Consider the following 25,521-nt stretch of genomic DNA (forward strand, 5'->3'; position numbering starts at 1 on the left):
AAAAAAATGTATGCTCAATGTCGTTAACAATATGGTGTAATTTAGCTTGTCTCAAGAGTCGAGCACCATTTTGTTGACAAACGTCAGTGATCGGTACTGCGCCGAAGCCATAGGGCTGACTTCGGTAAAATGATGTGACGTGAGGTGTCAAACTGCAGAAAATGGCGGAGGAAATACATGACTAAGCATGAATTATCATGAATAATTAACCACTTATTTACCTCTCAGTGTTTTCAGGCAACTTAAAAAAGTACATTCTGTGTTTGTATTATTATTTAGGCAATTAAAAACTGCACAGTATTTAGTACACCATTTTCTTTATTTTTTTCCATCATCAGTGTTGCCAGTCGGGTCTAGTCAGAAATTACCAGAAATATAAAAAAAAGTAACCTTTTTGAATAAAAAGTAACCTTCATACGGGGGGGGGGGGGGGGGGTGCGGAGCGATGATTGTGTAAGGTTGTTCATGGATGGAAAATGAATACAATTATTGATCATCTAAATTCGAAAAGTGACCAGTCGTATAAAAACGTTTCATGGATTTGCGTTTTATTATCGAAAAACATTCGCTAAAACTCATTTTTTTGAACAAATAATAAATCAAATTCAAGTTTAAATGCACTTTATGTCATAATTTTTAAATTGTCACTATTAATATTTTTTACTGAATAACCTGTGAAGTTAATTCTACAATTTCTGAAAAATCACCTAAAAGTAACCTTTTCATTAGTGTAACCTAAAAGTAACCACAGCAGTTCAAAAGTAACCTAAAAGGTTACAAAAGTAACCTTCTGGCAACACTGTCCATCATACACAAGAATACGCGTGCGTGAGTCAATCCTGTAGGGCAGCGGTTCCCGAATGGTGGTCTGCGGAACCCTGGGGTTCCGTGGAGAGGCCGCAAGGGTTCCGTAAAAAATATTATCCCACGTTTCGTGACCGACGTTGGTCGCTCGCACCGACTTGTTTACGCACAAGGGAGGGGCAGGGCGTGCGGGCGGAGTAGTACGGGGGTTCCGCTAGGAGAAGTATAATCAATTAGGATTCTTTGGCAAAAAACGGAGATGAACAGGCCTGGTTCAAATTAGAATCGGGCGGGCCCAACTATCGGGCGACTAAAAATCTGTAGTTTGCGGGGAGTTCTACGGGTCAGACAGCGAGGCAAAATACACATTCATATCAATTTCTTAATTACGCAACTTTTTTAAATGGCGACTTAAATACAAACTGATACTCAACTGTTATGTTTGTAGGAAAGGCATTATAATTTTGCCTTTTGTTTTTGAATGTTTTTAAATAGTCACCCGTTATTTTTTTTGTACTAATTAAATATTTGTGGTATGAATACTAAATACCTTATACCATTATATTAATTAATAAATACCTATATTGTTCATTGTTGGCAGTCGCGGGGTTCCTTCGAGTGTAAACTATGCCATATGTTTCTACCGACCTCGTACAGTTTCGGCGTCCACAACCTCATACACACGCGTCGGTACGAATGCTTGGAGTGCGGTCGGATTATGATCGACCGGCGGTCTATACTCGACCACTATAGGTGAGTTCTATCGACCACTATAGGTGAGTTCTATCGACCACTATACGTGACTACTTGACCACTTTACGTGACTATTCACGACCACTATACGTGACTATACTCGACCACTATACATGACTATACTCGACCACTTCGGACGACAATATTTTGTCAGTTAAGTCCGTGACTAGTCCCCCTAGACATGTAGCAAAACATGACAGTCGTAATTTCGAAATGCCTTCGCTCCGGCGTTTTGTTTAGTTGGTTCGATGTTTATATTCGGATCAATAAGTGCCACTTATCTAGGGGGGCTGGTGTTTTGACAGCTCATAAAAAGTTGACAGCTAGCCTATTTATACAAATAATTATCTTTTCAGGAGCCAACACGAAGGACTGACGACTACTTATAAATGCGACTTATGCGGGAAAGTTTCAACGTAAGTAACAATAACAATTAAACTTTAACAGTACTCATTATTATTCTGTGCTTTAACTTTATTTATGTAATGTAATTTAACTATTGCATGGTCTGATATGGGTAACACTGTTGTGACTCATTGTTTTGCATTGAGACCAGCAGATTGTACACAGTTTTGGCAATAAAGATTATTTTATTCTATTTTATAATACAGAAAAAATCTTAATTCAAATATCAAAATAAATGTTCGTTCTTTCGTTCGTTTCAGCCAAATGACGTCCACTGCTGGACAAAGGCCTCCCCCAAGGTTTTCCACAATGAACGGTCCTGCGCTGCCCGCGACCTTTACCAGATCGTCGGTCCACCTAGTAGGAGGCCTAAAATAAATGTTACTATTAATAAATTATTTACACATAAAACGGTAGCTCAGCAGGTCAGAGCAGTCACTTGAGGCAATAGATTTTTTAAGCAAGTTATTCGTATTTTAAATACGAATTATTTGACCAAAAATGTATTTTTATTTCTGTCATTTACTTTAGCAACAGCAAGACTCACCGAGGCCATATGAGGAACCACCACAGCGGCGACCGACCCAAATGCGACCAGTGTGGGAAGAGCTTCGTGAATAAGGACGCGCTCTGCGAACACTTGCTGTAAGTTATTCATTAGATCAAGCAAGACTCACAGCGGCCATATGAGGAACACAGCGGCGACCGACCCAAATGCGACCAGTGTGGGAAGAGCTTCGTGAATAAGGACGCGCTCTGCGAACACTTGCTGTAAGTTATTCATTAGATCAAGCAAGACTCACAGCGGCCATATGAGGAACACAGCGGCGACCGACCCAAATGCGACCAGTGTGGGAAGAGCTTCGTGAATAAGGACGCGCTCTGCGAACACTTGCTGTAAGTTATTCATTAGATCAAGCAAGACTCACAGCGGCCATATGAGGAACACAGCGGCGACCGACCCAAATGCGACCAGTGTGGGAAGAGCTTCGTGAATAAGGACGCGCTCTGCGAACACTTGCTGTAAGTTATTCATTAGATCAAGCAAGACTCACAGCGGCCATATGAGGAACACAGCGGCGACCGACCCAAATGCGACCAGTGTGGGAAGAGCTTCGTGAATAAGGACGCGCTCTGCGAACACTTGCTGTAAGTTATTCATTAGATCAAGCAAGACTCACAGCGACCATATGAGGAACACAGCGGCGACCGACCAAATGCGACCAGTGTGGGAAGAGCTTCGCGAATAAGGACGCGCTCTGCGAACACTTGCTGTAAGTTATTCATTAGATCAAGCAAGACTCACAGCGACCATATGAGGAACACAGCGGCGACCGACCAAATGCGACCAGTGTGGGAAGAGCTTCGCGAATAAGGACGCGCTCTGCGAACACTTGCTGTAAGTTATTCATTAGATCAAGCAAGACTCACAGCGACCATATGAGGAACACAGCGGCGACCGACCAAATGCGACCAGTGTGGGAAGAGCTTCGCGAATAAGGACGCGCTCTGCGAACACTTGCTGTAAGTTATTCATTAGATCAAGCAAGACTCACAGAGGCCATATAAGGAACCACCACAGCGGCGACCGACCCAAATGCGACCAGTGTGGGAAGAGCTTTGTGAATAAGGACGCGCTCTGCGAACACTTGCTGTAAGTTATTCATTAGATCAAGCAAGACTTAGAGGCCATATGAGGAACACAGCGGCGACCGACCCAAACTGAAAAAAATGTTTGGTTACTGCTTACACAACAAAAGTGACCACCGAACACTTTGGTTATGAGGAACAAAATGTTGTGTAAATTAAACAAATTATTCTGTAGTGAGCTAGACTTAGTTTGGTTATAGTTAACACTTAGTTCGTGAATAAGACTCACAGAGGCCATATGAGGAACCATCACAGCGGCGACCGACCCAAATGCGACCAGTGTGGGAATAGCTTTGTGAATAAGGACGCGCTCTGCGAACACTTGCTGTAAGTTATTCATTAGATCAAGCAAGACTCACAGGGGCCATATGAGGAACACAGCGGCGACCGACCCAAATGCGACCAGTGTGGGAAGAGCTTCGTGAATAAGGACGCGCTCTGCGAACACTTGCTGTAAGCTATTTATTAGAATAGAATAGAATATATTTTTTAATCCACAACGTGGAAGCTCTTGACCTGTATCTGACCTGATGGTAAGTGACGATCAGGCCGAAGGTGGAAGCGAGCTTCACCCGGAATCCTCAACCACGGAGGAACTGGCTATCTTACCTCTAACTGCCGGAACACAACAATGCTGTTAACATTGTTGTTATTAAATAGAAGAGATTCGTAAACGAACTAAAGTCGCTGACATAGCCTGACGGATTAGCAAGCTGAAGTGGCAATGGGCAGGGCACATAGTACGCAGAACTGACGGCCGATGGGGCAGCAAGGTTCTGGAATGGAGACCGCGTACTGGAAAGCGCAGCGTAGGACGTCCACCCACAAGGTGGACAGACGACCTCATAAAGGTAATAGGTAAAGCAGGAAGGCGCTGGATGCAGGCCGCTACCAACCGTGCGATGTGGAAGTCATTGGGGGAGGCCTATGTTCAGCAGTGGACGTCCTGTGGCTGAAATGATGATGATGATGAACTACATGGGAGATCGTTAAAGTGGCAGTAACCATATTTATAAAATTGCCAGTTTCTAATAGATAGATATAGTCCGGTCGCCGAGCACGTAGAATTTCGTCCAATGACCCCAAGCTACCCATCCTATCGGGACTGTGCGACGGGCGCCCGCAGTGAGTGTGCGAGCGCGACAGCAACATAATTACGTGCGAGTGATAAGGATGGGTAGCTTGGGGTCATTGGACGAAATTCCACGTGTTCCGCGACCCGGGTATAGATATAAAGTATTATTAGAGGCCGGTAGATCTATTCTCATAAACAAAACACTGGATACTTATCTTTCACATTATATTGCCTTATTTTATTTTAAATACAATTCATCACTTAGCACAAAAGCGCGCGGAGTCGTCACCGCGCGTCACTCTATTCTCACGTTTGATTTTTATTACGTTAATGTCACTATGACAACAGCTCATTGGCCATAACGATACCGTTATTTTAACGTTTTAGATTTTTCACAATTAACAGTATTTATTTGTCTCAAAACAGGTTAAATTTACAATTTAATTTAATATTATAGCGCAAACTAAACCGCCATTTTCCCACAGAATACACCAAGGCGTCAAGAACTTCGAGTGTCCCACGTGTGGGATGCGGTTCCGGACGCGGGCCCAGATAAAGCATCATCAGCTAAAACACAGTGACATTAAGGACTATTATTGCGTGGAGTGCGACGTCAAGTAAGATTTTTGTGAACACATTGGGCGTTTATATCCCAGAATAATACAGGGTGGTCAGGGAGTTGACGTTAAAGCTAAAATTTGGATTCCTTACATCAAGGTGTATCTAAATCACCCCCATGTATGTTCTACGATTTTGCTTAGTTTAGGAGATAGAGTTAGTTTTGTGATTTATCCTTAACTATCACCCATGGTTGGTTTTTAATTTTTTTCTCACTCTGGCAAGCACTTGTAGTTTGTTTTTACTTATTTACGCTAGAGAAGCGTCCAGAGTGAGAAAAAAATTAAACCAACCTTAGGGGATAGTTAAGGATAAATCACAAAATTAACTATAGTCCGGTCGCCGAGCACGTAGAATTTCGTCCAATGACCTCAAGCTACCCATCCTTATCGCTCGCTCGTAATTATATTGCTGTCGCGACTGTGCGACGGGCGCCCGCAGTGAGTGTGCGAGCGCGACAGCAATATAAACTAAGCAAAATCGTAGAACATACATGGGGTTGATTTAGATACACTTTGATGCAAGAAATCTAAATTTTAGCTTTGAACGTCAACTCCCTGGCCACCCTGTATGTTGCTTTCATAATAATATGCATGGTGAGGTTAACTTTTTTGGAGGAAGCAGTTAGAACACCTTCAGCTTATTTTTTTTTTGTTTCAAAGTATCTCATGTTGATAGCCCTATAAATAAATAAATGTTTAACATTTTTATCTTTCTTTTTGACAGATTCAAATCGTCGCACACCTTACGGCAACACTTACAGAAGAGTCTGAAACATAAAGACAAGAGGACCTTTAAGTAAGTATAAAAACAGTAGCATACAGTACCCGGAAATAAATATTGCACATCGACCTTTGGAAAGAGACAATCGGTTAATTTCGGCTCGTAGAGCGTTATCTCTGTCGCACACTACCTATACGATTGACAAAACGTCAAAACATTATTCAATGAAAGTATTGTCCGAACCCTTAGTATTTCTCTTCGACAAATACTTTAACACATTGTGAAATTGCGAACCACTTTTCTTTCACGACTATAAAAAGTTGTTAGCAATTTAATTACAAAATCAATTGCACACATTTAAGATAAAGTTTGTTTACACTTTGACAAAACGTCATTGTCAGTCGTTGTTCAAGTGCGACAGAGATAACGCTCTACGAAACCGAAATTAGCCGATTGTCTCTTTCTAAAGGTGGATGTGCAATATTTATCGCCGGGTATTGTAAAAACCATCCAGTATCATACCTGTCATGTCTTACTTAGGCCCGATCCGACCAAACTTTAATCCGAGAATAACTCCTGGTATAACTGGCACATTGACAGTTTCAGTATGGGAAATATGTCAAAATGACAAGTTTATTCTGAGATTAATATTTACTCTTGTTTGGTCGAATCCACCTTTAGGAGCAGAATGCCATATGTATGGTATTAAATTCGCCTTTTGTACATACTTCGGTATTATGTTTAGTAGTTAGCAAACGCAAAACGTTTTAAATAAATGAATAATAATATACATAATACTATTTGTAAATACAATGTGACTCTTCATAAAGTTAAAACTTCATTATGAAAATGAGCGAAACTAGACCCATTTTATCGTAAGAAAACATTTCATAAAAATCTTATTTTACATTTTTGTTTTTAATTTTTAATCTAACTTGTCTTGTTCTTATAAAAATTACAAATCTAGAGCCACTCTTAGCAACGAACTTTGAATGGCGTGCAAAAGTTCGTGATAGGAATAAAGCCATGAGATTTTCCTGACAAATTCATGTCTGATTTTTACCCGACTGCACCAGAAGGAGGGTCATGTTTTTCGAGTGTATGTATATTTCTTTGGCACGGCCTACAGCCTAAACGGCCCAACCGATTTGAGCGTGAGAGGTGTCGTTAGATTCGTCTTAATCGTGAGAGTGATACATATGTCACCGTAAAATTGTGAATTCTGTCAGATTATAATCTCACGTAGTTAAATTACAATCTAACCTAACCTAACCCACTGTTAGTTTACAATCTAACGCGTTATATTATAAACTGACAGAGTTCACAATTTCACGTTGACACATACATCACCAACAAAAGAATTAGTCATTAATGCCTTCGACTGCATTTGTGAACACTAGGCCCAGAACACACGGTGAAACGCAATTGCAACGAAACAGCAACTTCTAGTTACTTTTGAGTTGCATCTAAGTTTCTGCCATAGATTGCGTTGAGAGACCACACATGACGCGACCAGTTTGAAACCGGTTTGAAATGGTTATCTTTTTAGTTCATTTTTTCGCAGGATTTTTGTTTATTCATGTATTTTCCTCCAGTTTCCAATGCACCCGATGCGACAAACGTTTCGAGACGGAAGCAGCTCTCCGCTCCCATACCCTCATCCAACACGAGGGCGTTAGGGGACACCGCTGTACGGACTGTCCTGCCGCGCTCGCCTCAAGAAGTTCCTTATTGAAACATATACATAGTGTACACAGGGGAATAAAGCCTGCGCTTAGGCATGTCTGTGACACTTGCGGGAAGGCTTTCAGGGTAAGTTAGAGTGAGAAAAGTGGTTGTTTTTGGGGTGAATCAAGGGGAAAAGTGAAAAAAATGGTCGCTCTTTGGGTGAGTTAAGGAGGGTCGCTCCTTGGGTAAGTCAATGAGAAAAGTGGTCACTTCTTGGGTAAGTCAAGGTGAGAAGCGAGATATTGGTCGCTCCATAGGTGAGTCCAGGGGAAAAGCGAGCTTAGAGTCAGACCAGGTAGCATTAAGAGCCAAATGATATGACATTTTTAGCTATACTAAGGGAGAGAGCTCTTCGATCACATACTCTCATCCAACACGAGGGTGTTAGAGGACACCGCTGTACGGACTGTCCTGCAGCGCTGGCCTCAAGAAGTTCTCTGCTGAAACACATCCATAGTGTACACAGGGGGATCAAACCTGCGCTTAGACACGTCTGTGATACATGCGGGAAGGCTTTCAGGGTAAGTTAGAGTGAGAAAAGTGGTTGTTTTTAGGGTGAGTCCAGGGGGAAAGCGAGAAAAGTGGTCGGTCCTTGGGTGAGTCCAGAAGAAAAACGAGAAAAGTGGTCGCTCCTTGGGTGAGTCAAGGAGAAAAGCAAGATAATTGGTCGCTTTTTAGTGTGAGTCTAGGGGAAAAGGAAGGAAAGTGGTCGCTCCTTGGGTGAGTCAAGGGGAGAAGCGAGAGAAATGGTCGCTCTAGGAAGTAAGTCAAGGGGAAAAACGAGAAAAGTGGTCGCTTTTTAGGGTGAGTCCAAGGAAAGAGCTACAGGTGGCGTTAAGCGCCAAATGGCATGAAATTCCTAGAGCACAGGGGACTAAGAAACAGCTCTTCGCTCCCATACCCTCATCCAACACGAGGGCGTTAGAGGACACCGCTGTACGGACTGTCCTGCAGCGCTGGCCTCAAGGAGTTCCTTATTGAAACATATACACAGCGTGCACAGGGGGATAAAGCCTGCGCTTAGGCACGTCTGTGACACTTGCGGGAAGGCTTTCAGGGTAAGTTAGAGTGAGAAAAGTGGTTGTTTTTGGGGTGAGTCCAGGGGCAAAGGCAAGAAAAGTGGTCGCTCTTTGGGTGACTCAAAGGGAGAAGCGAGAAAAGTGATCGCTTTTTAGGGCAAGTCGAGGTGGCTTTAAGCGCCAAATGGCATGAAATTCCTAGAGCACAGGGGACTAAGAGAAATAGCTCTTCGTTCCCATACCCTCATCCAACACGAGGGCGTTAGAGGACACCGCTGTACGGACTGTCCTGCAGCGCTGGCCTCAAGGAGTTCCTTGTTAAAACATATACACAGCGTGCACAGGGGGATCAAACCTGCGCTTAGGCACGTCTGTGATACATGCGGGAAGGCTTTCAGGGTAAGTTAGAGTGAGAAAAGTGGTTGTTTTTGGGGTAAGTCCAGGGGGGAAGGCAAGAAAAGTGGTCGCTCTTTGAGTGAGTCAAGGGGAAGAGCAGATGAGTGGTCGCTTTTTAGGGCAAGTCGAGGTGGCTTTAAGCGCCAAATGGCATGAAATTCCTATAGCACAGGGGACTAAGAGAAACAGCTCTTCACTCCCATACCCTCATTCAACACGAGGGCGTTAGAGGACACCGCTGTACGGACTGTCCTGCAGCGCTGGCCTCAAGGAGTTCCTTATTGAAACACATACACAGCGTGCACAGGGGAATAAAGCCCGCGTTTAGGCACGTCTGTGACACTTGCGGGAAGGCGTTCAGGGTAAGTTAGAGTGAGAAAAGTGGTTGTTTTTGGGGTGAGTCCAGGGGGAAAGGCAAGAAAAGTGGTCGCTCCATGGGTGAGTCAAGGCCAAAAGCGAGAGAAGTAGTCACTTTTTAGGGTGTTCCCAGGTTTCGTTAAGCGCCAAATGGTATGAAATTTCTAGAGCACAGGGGACTAAGAAACAGCTCTCCGCTCCCATACCCTCATCCAACACGAGGGCGTTAGAGGACACCGCTGTACGGACTGTCCTGCAGCGCTGGCTTCAAGGAGTTCCTTATTGAAACATATACACAGCGTGCACAGGGGGATCAAACCTGCGCTTAGGCACGTCTGTGACACTTGCGGGAAGGCTTTCCGGGTAAGTTAGAATGCTTTTTAGGGGTAGTCCAGGGGCAAAGCGAGAGAAATGGTCGCTCTAGGAAGTAAGTCAAGGGGAAAAACGAGAAAAGTGGTCGCTTTTTAGGGTGAGTCCAAGGAAAGAGCTACAGGTGATGTTAAGAGCCAAATGGTATTCCTAGCGAGCACGGAAATAAGAGAGAGAGAGAGAGCTCCGCTCCCATACCCTCATCCAACACGAGGGCGTTAGAGGACACCGCTGTACGGACTGTCCTGCAGCGCTCGCCTCAAGGAGTTCCTTATTGAAACATATACACAGCGTGCACAGGGGGGTCAAACCTGCGCTTAGGCACGTCTGTGATACTTGCGGGAAGGCTTTCAGGGTAAGTACTTACACAGGAAAAGCGACAAAAGTGGTCTTCTATGGGATAAGTGCAAAGGAAGATTGACCCCTTAGATGAGTCTAGGGGAAAAGTGATAGGAGACACCCTTAAATAAGTCCAGGGAAAGATTGACAGGGACACAACTTAGGTGAGTCCAGGGGACATAACTGAGGTGAGTCCAGGGGTGATTAACAGGGGACACTCCTTTGATGAGTCAAGGGGAAGATTAACAGGGCACACCCCTTAGATGAGTCCAGGTGTGATTGATAGGGGGGACACAACTCAGGTGAGTCCAGGTGTGATTGACAGGGGACGACATTCCATTATAACTATACAGTGTGAGTCACGTTAAAGTGTACATATGAAAATAGATAAAACTAGACCTATTTTTATCGACAAAAAAGAGGTCAAAAAATTTTGGAGATTTTTTTAAAAAAAATTATAGATTTTTTTTTCTTCCAATTACTTATTGTAAAGAAAACGTAATAACTTTTAAACTAAGCGGTATATCCTGATAAAATAAAAACAGTAATAATGCTAAATAACAGGCAATACTAAAAAAATACATAAAATACACAAAAAATGCCAACAAATAATAAAAAATGATACTTTTTGAAAAAAATCTGCTTTTAAATTCGTGTTTTTTTTGTTATTTGATAAATTTCTCCAAAAAATGCCCCTATAACCGGTGGTTTTTATTACTTTGTATTATTCTCTATCGTATTACCTTCGTAAAACCAAAAATCGCATGTCCCTATCCCTATCACAACGTTTGCAATGATCGTTTGAACTAAGCCTCTCCGGGCGCGCCATTCAACGCTTCGTTAACAACGAAACTGAAAATGGCTCTAGATTTGTAATTTTGATAAAGACAAGTTAGATTTCAAATAAAAACAAAAGATTTCGAAGTAAAATAAGCATTTTAGTTAAAATTAAAATTGTCTCTACCTGTAGCGGAGAATAATGTTGTGGCAGGCCTTTGTTCAAACGATCATAGCAAATGTTGTGATAGGGATAGAGACATGCGATTTTTGGTTTTACGAAGGTAATACGATAGAGAATAATACAAAGTAATAAAAACCACCGGTTATAGGGGCATTTTTTGGAGAAATTTATCAAATAACCAAAAAAACACGAATTTAAAAGCTGATTTTTTTCAAAAAGTATCATTTTTTATTATTTGTTGGCATGTTTTGTGTATTTTATGTATTTTTTTAGTATCGCCTGTTATTTAGCATTATTACTGTTTTTATTTTATCAGGATATACCGCTTAGTTTAAAAGTTATTACGTTTTCTTTACAATAAGTAATTGGAAGAAAAAAAATTCTATAATTTTTTTTAAAAAAATCTCAAAAATTTTTTGACCTCTTTTTTGTCGATAAAAATAAGTCTAGTTTCATCTATTTTCATATGTACACTTTAACGTGACTCACACTGTATATAACTATACAGATGCAATAACTTTCAAAATAATTTGACAAGAAATCGCTTTCTTCTAACATTTACCGTACATTTGTCTTTATTTCGCCAGGGCAAAAGCGTCCTAACGAACCATAATTAATGCACGCACATGAATGTCCAAAAATTGACAAGACATTTTGAACTTATGCCTACCAAACTATGCGGATGCAATAAGATTCAAAATTCTTTGACAAGAACTTGCTTTATTCTTACATTTACCGTACATTTGTCTGTACTTTGTCAGGGCAAAAGCGTCCTAACGAACCATAATTCATGCACGCACAGTGCACACGAATGTCCAAAAATTGACGAGACATTTTGAACTTATGCCTACCAAACTATGCGGATGCAATAAGCTTCAAAATTCTTTGACAAGAAATCGCTTTCTTCTAACATTTACCGTACATTTGTCTTTACTTTGCCAGGGTAAAAGCGTCCTAACGAACCACGTGCGAACGCACACGGGTGAGAAGCCTTTCGCGTGCGCTACTTGCGGGCGTGGATTCTCGCAGCGCACAGCGATGCTCACTCACGTCAAGCTTGTGCATATGAAGATGCGGAGACGGCATAAGGTCAGTGTTATTATTAGTATCAGGCGTTGAAATCCATAATTAGATATTAAAAAATAAAATTACTTAGGCCCAGAACAGACGGTGAAACGCAACTGCAACGAAACTGCAACTTTGTGATGATTCTGATGAATGAAACTGAAAGTTTCAAACTGGTCGCGTCATGCGTCTCTCAACGAACGCTATGGCAGAAACTTAGATGCAACTCAAAAGTAACTAGCAGTTGCAGTTTCGTTGCAGTTGCATTTCACCGTCTGTTCTGGGCCTTATATAGCTTGAAGGCCTCCCATCAGGTGTTTTTTTGCATTAATTTGCTTGTAGTATAACAGTCGGTGCGGAAATTTTAAGCCAAGTAATTTTATCTTTTTAATATTAAGGTCAGTGGGTTCTGTGCCCGGAGTGTGCAATTTTTTAATGTGTAAGGCTGGTTTTAGTGTCACGCGGACCGTCAGTGCGGATCGCTCCGCACGGCCGACCTGTATGAACTGCTAGGGAGCGAGCGGTTCCTCCGGACCGCATTACTCTAAAACGCTCCCTAGAAGTTCATACAGATTAGCCGTGCGGAGCGGGTCCGCACCGGACGGTCCGCGTCACACTAAAACAAGCCTAAACTCTTTGGCTACGGTCTCCTATTGGGCTATGGTCTCCTATAAACGCCGTAGGCAGCGTCACAATGCTTGCTATAGAAATGTACTGTTGTGGTCTCCTTCAAACGTTGACGTCGGCGTATGGCGTCGATAGGAACGTTTGAGTCGCTTAGGGTAGATTCGAGCAAACAAGAGTAAAATATAAATCTCAGAATAAATCGTCAATTTTGACATATTTCCCATACTGAAACTGTCAATGTGCCAGTCAGTCGAATCGGGCCTTAAAAGGAGACTGTAGCCTTAACTTATTTACAAAAATAAACTGTTGTCTGGTATTTACTCTGCAAGATTCGTTGACTTTGGCGCTAGGTGGCGCTGTATAAATAATTCTCATATAATTATTTATAGCCTAGGTGTAGCGTTTAACTGAGTCAGTGCCTGAGTTTGGGAGCGTCGTCGTAACGTCAAAAATGTCAGCGTGACTAGATCTTCCTCAGATTTTGATGCTCTGTCACGTCATAATATGTCAATGTCACCTCTCTCGTGCTGCTCCCATACCTCAGGAACTGAGTTAAGCGTTAGACCAGAGTAAATACAAATAAGTAGGTCATCTTCATAGAAACGCACCGAGCGCGGTTTGTATATGAGCGCGCCAATACGGCGGAACACCCCTTATTCCGTGACCCCGCTAATCCCCGCAAAATTTTGTCAGTGTGTGCGTGCGCGCCGCATACGTATTGGCGCGCTCACATACAAACCGCGCTCGGTGCGTTTCTATGAAGGTGATCTACTCATTTTTATTTACTCTGGTTAGACCTATAGCATGTTTATAGCCGTTATTCGGTACCCATACTACAAGCTTCGCTCAGTTTGAACTAGATGGCGTTAACATAATAATTATGTTGTTGTCCCAGTTGGATCCGGAGCCCGAGCCTCTGCCCGCCAAGGAACAAAACCTGAAGACAGAATGGCGATCAGCGCCGCCGCCTTGCGACATATACTACCACGTTACTGCCTGATTTGTAGTGAATTAGTTACTAAACAGACTATTCGACACCACCACCGACCAGTGGGTCTAGACAAAATGCACTTTTTGATCGAATCGAAAACCGAATATGTCAACTCCATACAAAAAAAAAAACCTTCGACCACTTTTCGACTGGTTTGCGATTATAATGTGCACCCACTGTATTTGAACTAAATAAAAAAAACTTTCTTTCTTTCTAAATCCCGGTCTGTGAGCACGAGCACGAGCGACTGTGCGACGGGCGCCCGCAGTGAGTGTGCGAGCGCGACAGCAACATAATTATGCGCGAGCGATAAGGATGGGTAGCTTGGGGTCATTGGACAAAATTCTACGTGCTCACAGACCGGCTTATAGTTACTAGACTATTTGACACACATCATAGTAACTAAAGGGAGATGTGCGAAAGGGGCGTGGCCGGTGTCGCAGCAATATGCCCAAAAACAGAACACATTTCTCGTGAATGCAATGATGGCAGCAGCGACGTCATAATGTAAACAGTTTACATTGCTTGCGTAGTACTAAAGATTATTCGAACGTTGAGTACTCATACCTCAGTGGATAATGAGCACATATTTTGATTACTTTGTGTGTGTGAATTTCTAATGCGACACTGAGTTTAGAACTCTCTATATCTCTAGATTTGACATAAAAAAAGCTCATTTATTTTTGCAAATAGGCTTTTAAAAAGCACTTTACACGTCCCAGTATTAACCCTACCACTGCTTCGGGGCAAAAAACGGGCCAGTGCTGAGAAGAAGCAGCGCAAGAAACTCAGTCACTATTGTCAGCACCAAATACCACCAATAAATTGAAGTAGGTACTTTTTAAAACTGTCAAAACGAGACTCCCATAGATTTTGTCTGGCAAATTGGCAATACAAGCAAGTGACGTCGCTATTTTGTCAATTCAAACTACTTTTTTCAATGAGGGTTTTCGCGAATGAAAGATCCGCTAGATGGCGGGACGTGGATGTGGGGTCTGACTGCTGCGTGATTGGTGGATTTTGACATATCTGTCAATGTCATGTCAAAAATAACCAATCATGCAGCATTTGGACCTCGCGTCTACGTATTGCCATCTGGCCGATTTTTCATACGCGAAAACCCGCATTACAATGCAACCAAAAATCTTAATTTAAAATTAATTATGTTTTAAGACCAGAATGAAGTGTGATTTCGAATTATTTGGGAATGGCGTCAAATAGTCTATTGTAAATAGTAATGAATTATTTTAATTTGTGTGCCCAGCGATAAATTATTAGTTGCAAGATTTTTTAATGTTTATGGTTAGAAAATAATAAATGTTGTTGCGGTCTGCGGTCAGTTGGTCAGGTCAAAGTGAACGCAGTCCGCATCATGTGCAGTCAGCGGTAGGCACCCAAAGCATAGATCGTGTCATCCACTCGGACGCCCTTCAGGCAGGCCTGGCTCACTCCGCGCGGTACATCCGATAATTACCTACAGCGAAGCGCCCCGCCGGCGGGTATTATATCAGTCGAGTGTCACGCGCGCGCCCGTCAGGACGCTGGCGTGCGTTGTAGTATGATTATAATTCTATGATCGAAGTATTATTTAAAAATGGACATAAAGAGAAATACATATTGTGCGGGGTTCGGGTGTTTAAATTCGAAAAGAAATCTACACCGGATTTATCTTTTTTTCGCTTCCCAAAGATGCTGAATGTTGGTCATGTAGGTAATCAATAATTCTTAGGATAGCATAGGAACCTAACCTACCAAGGTTTTCCATAATGAATGCGTACTTACCTACATACGTACCTCATTACATATAAGTAGATTAATTAATTTTTCACTAGACAGCAAGAGCAACCCTAACAACGTAAGAAGAGTTCAGAGGCACGCGATAGAAAGAGACAAAACTTGTAGTTGAATAAAATTGTAAGTACGTAGTGCTGTGCGAGCTGAATTCCACTGTATCGCGTCGTAGCAAGACTCGCATTTATTTAAATCGTCTTGCGGAGTAATCCTTCTGTACCTGTACTATTACTTATTCTGTGCTTCAGGTTCAGAATGTCCAACGGTTTCATAATGTCCAATTCCCGGAATGTCCAATTCCCAAAATGTCCAATTCTCAAAATGACCAATTCCCAAAATGTCCAATTCCTGAAATGTCCTGTTCCAGAAACGTCCAATTCCCAAAATGTCAAATCTGCTATTATGATGGGTTTGTTAAAATAAGTCCTCATTCTTCCGTTAATGTTGAGTGTTATCGGTACACGCTAAATCAGTGTTACTTTACTAAAACTACCTCCTTCTTATAAAGACAGATTAATCCGAAATCTAATTGTGCAAATGTTGTATGGATTGAAGTATTCGGTCCCTACAAACATATTTGCAACATTATAAAATGCATGAAAAAAAAACGCGAACGGTCGGGGGGTCGCCAAAATTTTTTTCATACTAGGGGGGTCGTGTTATGAAAAAGGTTGAAAAACACTGCGCTAAATGATCCATGAGTGCACACGCACACTACAGTAATGCCTTACGGATTGCTCGGACCACACTCCCCGCACCCCGCGCGACCGGGACCAAACATTGCGCGCGGCCGAGTGGATGAAACGATCTATAGCCAAAAAGTTATCAATACGTCTTTGGTACAGTTGGACTCAACTTTTTGGTCACTAGGTGCACAGTATATATATGAGCTAAAGCAGTACGGAAACTTAGCCCTTTCGGCGAGTTAAATACCTACACTTCGACTGAGTGTTAGGGTTGGCACTCTTAATCTTTATAAAATTAATAGGGTTCTTACTTACTTATTTATTAAAACGTTTATTTAGGTTTTTTAATTATCAAATAGGTACCTAATGGAATAAATTAATTGACTAAGTAGTTAACAAAAAAAATAAAACGTTAATTAGGTTCTATAATGATCGAATACATAATCGAATAAATTGATTAAGTACTATTAGAGGCCGTTAGAAGATCTATTCTCATAAATAAAATACCGGATACTTACTTTCACATACCTATTGCCTCATTTTAAATACAGTTCATCACTTAGTACAAAAGCGTGGTGCGGAGCAAATTACTTTATCAAATAGAACACATAAATTGTTAAAAAGCGTAATTACGTAATTTAAAAAGAACTATTACAAAATCAGATGTAAGCACTTTATTTAAAAAGTAATATTTAATCATTTTTACAATTCAGAATTATTACGAAGTTTAAAAAATAAAAGTTCTGGTTTTGAAGATGCCGAGTTCAAGCAGCCGTATACTACGCAATACACTCGTGGCATGTTTTTAAAAATACAGCGGACAGCGCATGCAATAAAATTATTATTAAAAACACAACGCGCGCGACACCCGCGACGGATGGACTGCGAGGTTCGCTTAGAGCTCGTGTAAAGCGTGCGTCTGTGTGCGTAAGTCTGATTTCGAGCGTTTGTATGAAGCTTCCGTACTGTTTGATTTATCTACTGTGCTAGGTGTCATGAACTACTTATTAACGCTGACTGAAATAACAACATTATTTTAGCCTAGGCGCAGACCAGCGATTTTTAGTTGGCCGATAGTTGGGCCCGTTTTTAATTTGTATGAAGAATCGGCCGATACCAAATCGGTGTAATGTGCGCACTTCCATACATCTCCATACTGACTGAAAGTCGGTGGTCTGCGCTTAGGCTTAAACATTTATTTTTCTAAATACAAATATTGTAAGAACGTTTGTTTGATTCCTATATAATGTGTAATGTTTGTTTATCGCCTAAGCCTGAGAAAATTCATACTACTATTATGAAATAAAATAAATTTCAAGATTTGTATGGTGTTGTTTCTATGAAAACCTTCCCAAAAACATTATTACTCTTCTTTGTCTATAGTTGAGTAAAATCTGACAACAAATAATAGGATTTTAATTGAAAACAAATTACTATGTTAATAAATCATTTATTTTTGAGCATTTATAAATTCTATTCCTATTTCAGAACTAACAGAATGTATTACAGTTACAACAAATTAGACTTTCTTGGCAGTCGGGTAAAAAACATTTTTTTAAATTTTGTAGGAAATAGCGCCATCTAGTTAGCACTAAGCAGCTAAGGTTTAATAAAAGAATACATTTACGAAGTTTGTTGGCATCACACACTTATTATACTACTATAAATAACTAATTAATATTATACAAAAGACGGAGGTAAAGATATACAAGAGAAATATACAACACTAAAAATGTACAAAGGAAAAAAAAAAGAAATACATGACTTAAAAGTAATTATGGCGCTGTTATTAATTTATTGACGTCACTTAAAATTAACTACACTTATTTATATGAAAGTTATTTTTTAAAAAAAGAAGCATTTACACGCTTCAAATTATACAAGGTTAGATGAAACAGAAGACAGCATAAAAAATGATTGTGATGTGTGTCATATTTTGTCTACGTAAATATGATCACATCTCCTCCTACCGATCTGAGCTCAAATGGCTACCTGTTCCTCTACGGCGTAATGCCAGAATTCTCACTACACTTTTTACCATCTTAAACGACCCTAATGCTCCTTCCTATCTTAAATCTCAGTATACTCTTTTAAGTTCAACTCATGTAAGGCAACTTCGTTCCTCCAACAAACTTCTTCTTTCTACCCCATCCCACCGCACTGGTTTCCTCTCTAATTCATTCCTTCTCCAATCTATTCGCCTTTGGAACGCTCTTCCCGAGAACATTAGGCAGGCTCCCAGCAAGTTTGTGTTTAAATACTCTGTGCGCAAGCATTTCCTTGAACGTATCTCGTCGTCTTGATCTCTCTTAAACCTTCTCGTTATCCACCTTATATTATGTATATGTATGTATTTATGTAGGTAATATATTTTGTATATTATAATTATTGTATTATAATATTTTATGTATTATATTAGTATAAGTTTTTTTGTATTTGTACTATTTTGCACCGCCTACTTAAATTCTCTGTTTTGTCTAATTTTCTGGTTAGCTGGAAGAGAATGCCACATGGCATTAAGCTCGCCTGTTGTACCACTGTTTTTATGTGTGCAATAAAGATTTTAAATAAATAAAATGATTAGATTAAGTTAATTAAAGAAGAGAAATAGACACAAAGCAAGTAAAAACTTAAAACTAATAAAACTTATTGTTGACGACACAAACTTACATTATCTACACTTAAGAAGAATTATTATTAAAAGAAACTTGGTTTATACAATTTACAAGCTACTAAATTATGACAGAGAATAAAGAAGTAAAAAAATTGAATAAAATATTCACACAAACAAGAAAAGTAAACATACAAACAAAATAAAAAGTTATTAAACAAAAGGAAACGGAAACAAGAAATACAAAACTTAAAACTATTCGATCCCGTCAAAAAGGTCGCGGTAAACTTCAGGGATTATTATAGGTTGAGTTAATATCACCAGGTCTTCAGTTAGAAACCTTTCTCGCTCAATATCGTCTAACACCGCCAGACAAGAACTTTTGTATTCCGTCCCATGGCATTCAGCGATTTCCCTATACGTCAAGATTCCTCCTGTTTTACCTTTGTTCTTAATAACAGAGAGCAGTAACCTACCAAAGTCCCTGTTATTGTAACAATCACTCGCGTACTGCTCTAGGTATGATGTCACGTAGGAGACCACAGGCGGTGACAGGTCACTGCCGAGGAACAGAGCGTTGATAGTGACCAGATTATGGACGAACTGCTTTGATGAAAACTTTACTATCAGCAGCGCGTCCATAAGTAGGCCGCGTTTGTCCTCGGCAATGTTCACCACGAAGTCCTGCAGTACGCGCTTATGTATTTTGACGTTCTTGACCAGGTGTCGAGCGAAGAGACGACGGAAATTAAGAGGCCTGGCGGTGTGAGCACGTTTGAGTAAGTCTATGGTTTCCCACGAGTACTCAGCTCTTTCTAGGTAGTGCGGGAAGAATGATGTAAAAAATAAATTAATCACCTTCCCGCTGAGCAATTTTTCTGAGAACACCGCCCGACATAGCTCTCCAGCTGTTTTATGGGAGAGATTTTTTCCCATATCAACGAAAACGTTGTTAAAATAGGGACTTATGGCATCTCTCCACTCAAAATCGTCGGTCGTATCGGCCGGTTGTTTAGGCCTTACTATTACACCCGTAGCGACGGTGTATATGAGCTGAATTGTGCTCAGTATCAGGGACGGGTTCTCTTCATACGGCTGACATATGACTTTGGAATCTTCTGGACACTTTCGCCCTGTCTCTTTATCTTCTTGTTCGGGTGCTGGCTGCTTAGGACTCTTCCTGAACCAGACCTCTTCGCTCTGCAAGTAGTTCAGGCTCATAATCGAGTCGTTGACTTCGAGGTACCAATCACTGGGAGCTTCCATGAGCTCGATGAAGCTACGACGAGCTGCCTGACGCGCCATTTTCACAAATTCACAATTTATTACACGAAGAAACAGTCACTTTAAGTTTGCCTGGGGCAAACTTGGATATCACCAGTTGTTAACTGTGTTGTATCTTGGATAGACACAAGTTGCAGCGGTGGCAACGAGAGGTGAGGTCGCGGAAAAAGTTGTAGGTAAGACGTGGGTGTATGCTGGCGCGGACACGAGCGTACTAACTTGCCTGAGTAAGAAATAAAACGATAGTTGCTACACCAACCTCTGTCAGGTATAATCTTTCATTTGTTTAAGTGTCATAAAGACGCCTCTAAAATTATGGTATTTTTAAAAAAAGGAAAGTACCTAGGTAGTTACCATTTTTTGTAAATCTACCTTCTGATAAGCCCTCCCTTTTGTTTCCGGGCCTTATAGATGATTTCTTTTGTTCAGAGATGAATATTTTTGTTTTTAAACAAAAGAAAATACCATTTTTGTTAAAAATGCTGCACGTGCAATGTCCGGTTTTGCTATTTATAAATTTATCAACAAAAGAGCAATTTTGGTACCTAAACTCTGTTGTTGTAGAATGCAATAAATTCACTGTTAAATTTTTTATAATAGGTTTCTGCAAAACTTGCTTTACAAAAGTTAAGACGGGTTTCCCTTACAGGGACTTAGGTACTTACCTACCTATATCCTCTTAATTTTTTTTATTATTTTGTAGTTTATTACGTGGTATATTTTTTTCGTTAAAGGTAGGTAATTATCTACCTATACAGGGTGTTAGGTAAATGGGTATATGAGCCGACACTAGCCCATGTTAACATGGTCATATAAATGGTATGGTGAAGTCAGAAATTTGATATCATCATTTTATTTTTTTTTAATTTTCATACAAAATAAATTTTATAAAATCCGTAATTTGTATGAAAATTAAAATAATTAAAATGAAGATATCAATTTTCTGACTTCACCATACCATTTATATGACCATGTTAACATGGGCTAGTGTCGGCTCATATACCCATTTACCTAACACCCTGTATACATACTTAATTAAGCGAAATTAAATTCAATCCAGAGTGGTTAGTCTAAAATCAGTCACTTCTGTACCTTTAATTAGGTAGGTAGGGTTACAGGGGGCACAGTGACACACGGGGTACAGTAAAACAAGTTTAATATTTCTACCTCTTTTTATCAATTTATTTTTACTGGCCACACTGCTTTATTAAGCGTTCGCACTGCCATCATGGTGCAGTTGTCTTTCCTCAATTTGAAAGCTGCCTGTTGAATTATTGCAAAAAAACTGATTTTTGAAAGTAATTCGTATCTTTTTTCACGAAAAAGTTTTCGATTTTATTAGTACACTGTTTACCAAAGGTATGTATGGCTATTTTTTTAATAATTCTTGCATATTTCTTGTAATATTGACATCAGACGAAGGCCGGTGTTTATAACCTAAAGAATGTTATATGTTTTTGTGTTATTGAAGGGGGTCATGGGGTACAGTGAAACGGGGCACAGTAAAACATGTTTCAGTGTAAGATAAGTTTTTGTTTTTTGTTTTTAGAAAACACCACAATGGTTCGTAACCGGAAAAGAAAAACGGATATAGGACTTCCTAATGAAGCAGATATGAAAGAAGCAGTAGCCTTAGTTGAAGGAGGTAAAACTTAGAGAAGCAGAAAATCTGTAAAATGTTAATTTTAGCACATTGTATAGGTATTTCAAGAAAAAAAAAAGAAAACCGAGAAGAAGAGGGACAGATCGTGCGATATACGCCCAACTACAAAGTGCGAAGTGTTTACGGACTGTGCCCCAATCTGTTTCATAGTACCCCTACCCTAGTTTTATTGTACCCCAGATCTGGGGCACAGTACAACAAAAAATTGATCTCGAAAAAGTGCCAATAATTTAAGATTACTTATAGAAACATGTAGTTTGATATTGTTGATTATTAAAGGGATAGCTAATGTACATTTTCTTGAAAAGAGTTTATTAAAATAATGAGATATTTTGTTTCTATGAACAAAAAACGTTTTTTTGTTTCATTGTGCCCCACCTTACCCTACTATAAATAAATACTGAGTAGGAATGATAAGATATACAGGGTGGAATTTTGTAATGCCACCTGGAGGGAAAGTACTCTTAATCCTTCAAGCTCCGCGAATCTAGACACAATAGATAATCAATTGTTATGACATTAATTAATGTCGTCTGGGACTCAATCGGTTAATACTGTAGGAGATAGAAAATTTAAAAAAAGAAAACATTCCTTTATTTTTGAAAAGAAAGAGAACTGCATTCAATAATTTTCGATTTTTTTTTCGAAAATTCACTACCATACCATACAATTTTCTGTAACATAATTAAATAACCCATGATTTCATGGTTTTCTTTTTATTTGATTTATCAAGTTTGTTAGAGAGATTTCATCCTTATACAACCCTAACGATCGATGTAATAAAAATACAGGGTGTAATTTTTTAGTTCGTTCGATTCGGGTCGGACACCTAACGATGCAAGTTCAAATTTATCAAGCCTACTAAAGAAAATCATAAACACACTCCCAACCAAACATCACCATCCTTTTGGCGCAGTCGGGTAAAAAAGGATGATTTTGAGGTGAAAAAACATGCTTCGTAAATGCTCAATCTAATCTAATCGAAACTTGATTGACGTTTTTTGTCAAATGCCAACCAAACAAAACATAACCCCAAAAATGAGACGTATTTACGAATAAAAGATCAATTTTGTAAATAAAATTGTGTGAAACTATTGCTAAAATCATGGAGGAAACACTGGCATGCCGTCTGTGTTTATCAACAAGCGTTAAACTGTACGATATGTTCAATTATCGTCTAAATTCAGCCTACGAGACCCTAACTGGAGTAGAGGTAAATATTTCCTAATTAATTTCAATTTTAAAGTGTTTAGACGTTTACTAATTACATTAAATACATAATAGAAGTACGTATGCGTTAATAAACGCTACTTATTTCATGTAAACCAACATAATATTTTGTTTCGTGTTAGTCATCAATTTTTTATCAAAACAAACTAATAAACATAGATAACGGACTGAGTTTCTGCTCCTCTATTTATCAACTTTGAGGCAATATAGAGACTAGCTTCAATATTACAGATTGCAGTACTAAATACCAAAACTATTGATTCAAAGATTAATAACATTGATACATGGCTGGCTGCTAACTAATTTATACCATCAAATCTAATCTTTATTTTGCTGAGTACTCTGATTTATGATAGCAAACATGAGTGTAAAATTAAAAAAAGTGGTTTTCCTATTACCTTCTTTCCATTTCACTAAAAAGTCATTTAATTAAGCTTGTGTCTCAGTAGTTAACTACTGGAATAAAGCCTCAAGTGGCATGATATCCTAAATCTGAGGTGGAATTGTGTAAAGCAATCGTAATCATTTGACAGTTCATAACATATGATAAAATCCGCTAAACAGAGTTTGACAGAATAATCGTACGTTATGAACTGTCAAATGATAACAAAGCTTTACACAATTCCACCTCTGATTATGATAGCAAACATGAGTGGTTGGTTGGTTTATTTCTTTATGAAATTAAAAATCCTTTTTTTGTTTTGAGCAAAAGTTGACATTGAGGGCTTACGTAACCCACATCTATGGTACCTTAACCCAGTTGTTACGGATATCCCTTTTTTCTTACGATTCCTGTGATTTTGCATATATCGGCTATTTAATGCATCAAGGCAACAGGAAAAATAAATAAAAAAATATTGGTCTTACGGAAACGCTGGAAAATGGTGTTTGATATACGGAACGCTAGTAATATGTACGGCCACTTGTATGAACTTAGAGATAATACCTAACTCTTTGCGACTTGCGTAAGTTACTAAAGTATTTGCATAAAATATGGAATACTCATTAACAAAATAATATTCTGAGTTAAATTGATTATTTTTCAAATTTTATTCCAGTAGTGTGAACTGTATAATTATGCCCAAAACATTTTCTGAGTTAAAGGGTAATATTATATTTCTTGCAAAATTAATTGCATGTGTGTTGTGGCTGAATTTGAGATGTGAAAATACTTCTCCTCTGTTTATGTGGCAGAGAAAATCTCTTGGTTTTGACAGTTGGCGCAATTTTCAATGCATTTGAAGCAACTGTAACCACACTAAATCATCTCATTTACAAACAGTAATTTCTTCATATCTTCAAACATGACTGACCCTGTCTAGGCCATCATTGGAAATCTAAGCTAATGGGATGCAGTCTTCTTCATCATCACTGAATGAAGAATTCTCTAGTGATTTCTATGTGGGCTCTCATTTATAATCCAGGCAAATCTATTGGCACTTTATTTTCATCACCAGAGTTCTCTTTGGTTAAGTCACCATTACAATTTTCCGGATTTTCCGGCGGGAAAATTGTGATTGAGTTAGGGATACACTCATCTTCATTTTTCTCCAATTCTTCAATGAATTCATTTAAAGTAAAGGGCCTCGAAGGCATGCGCTAAAACAACAAATTACCGCAGCTCATATTACTAGCGTTCCTTATACGGATCACTAAGTTTAACGTTGAATTAGTAACAGTTACTATAAAAATGTTTATAATTATGTTGTCGATTTACAAAAAGTGGGCCACAAACTTTCATATTTCGGCAGGAAATACTTTAGAATAAATACTTATCATGTTTGTATTCACCTTGAAAAAGTCATCGTAAAATTTACGAAAACAACAAAACGCTTACGATTGAAATGTGACACCCAATGTAGAACAAAACACTTCTGATGGACAAAGGGACCCCACAGGAATCGTTTAACATAAACAATGTTATCAGAAACCACCCTCATTGTTTATAATAATTTAATTTTTATGTTGATCCGTATATCAAACGCTAGTAACAAGTGGGTTAATTACAAAAAAATTAATCCAATTAATAATCCGTCAGATGTTTGATGCATCTGTATTATTGTATACTGTAGCAATTTAAAATTGTACTGTAGTGCATTTTTTTTTGTGTAGTTACACATTATTAAGCAGATGCTGCTGGGGCACTTATGTACATGTAATTTTGGTTATGCATTTTAAATTTTTATAGTGTACTCATTGTTGAAAAGCCAAAATAAATAAATAAAAATTTATTAAATTTTGACCAGAATTTTGTCATTTACGATATAATTAAAACAAATGTCTACATTCTAGATGAGCGCCTCCGATGGGTTACCACCATACTCCTGCGGTGTGTGTAGCGCGCTGCTACTCAAGAGTGCGACCTTTAAGCGCATG

At 39.4% G+C, this 25,521-nt stretch overlaps 1 protein-coding gene and 2 long non-coding RNA genes across 3 annotated transcripts; all 3 read left to right on the forward strand.

The window, feature by feature from the left end:
- The first annotated feature begins 1,410 nt into the window (after positions 1-1,410).
- On the forward strand, positions 1,411-2,601 carry LOC135085322 (uncharacterized). The gene is made up of 3 exons (XR_010260067.1): positions 1,411-1,557; positions 1,914-1,973; positions 2,494-2,601. It is a non-coding gene; the product is annotated as an uncharacterized LOC135085322 (long non-coding RNA).
- Positions 2,602-2,774: 173 nt separating this feature from the next.
- On the forward strand, positions 2,775-13,928 carry LOC135085226 (zinc finger protein 497-like). The gene is made up of 8 exons (XM_063979982.1): positions 2,775-2,813; positions 2,876-2,985; positions 3,503-3,616; positions 5,173-5,304; positions 6,032-6,103; positions 7,624-7,840; positions 12,140-12,286; positions 13,785-13,928. The coding sequence occupies exons 1-8, from the start codon at positions 2,775-2,777 to the stop codon at positions 13,887-13,889; spliced, it is 936 nt and encodes a 311-aa protein (XP_063836052.1). The 3' UTR covers positions 13,890-13,928.
- A 2,000-nt stretch (positions 13,929-15,928) lies between these two features.
- On the forward strand, positions 15,929-17,683 carry LOC135085323 (uncharacterized). The gene is made up of 2 exons (XR_010260068.1): positions 15,929-16,541; positions 17,348-17,683. It is a non-coding gene; the product is annotated as an uncharacterized LOC135085323 (long non-coding RNA).
- Positions 17,684-25,521: the final 7,838 nt, after the last annotated feature.

The sequence above is a fragment of the Ostrinia nubilalis genome, chromosome 28 (assembly GCF_963855985.1).
Source record: "Ostrinia nubilalis chromosome 28, ilOstNubi1.1, whole genome shotgun sequence".
Lineage (NCBI taxonomy): Eukaryota > Metazoa > Arthropoda > Insecta > Lepidoptera > Crambidae > Ostrinia > Ostrinia nubilalis.

What these genes read in the sequence shown, in the direction of transcription:
- LOC135085226 (XM_063979982.1), top strand. Translation starts at nt 2,775, where the DNA reads ATGAGGAACACAGCGGCGACCGACCCAAATGCGACCAGT. An exon ending in GCGCTCTGCGAACACTTGCT is followed by an intron (nt 2,986 to 3,502) that starts GTAAGTTATTCA and finishes GTTATTCATTAG; the next exon opens with ATCAAGCAAGACTCACAGAG. An exon ending in AAAGACAAGAGGACCTTTAA is followed by an intron (nt 6,104 to 7,623) that starts GTAAGTATAAAA and finishes ATTTTCCTCCAG; the next exon opens with TTTCCAATGCACCCGATGCG.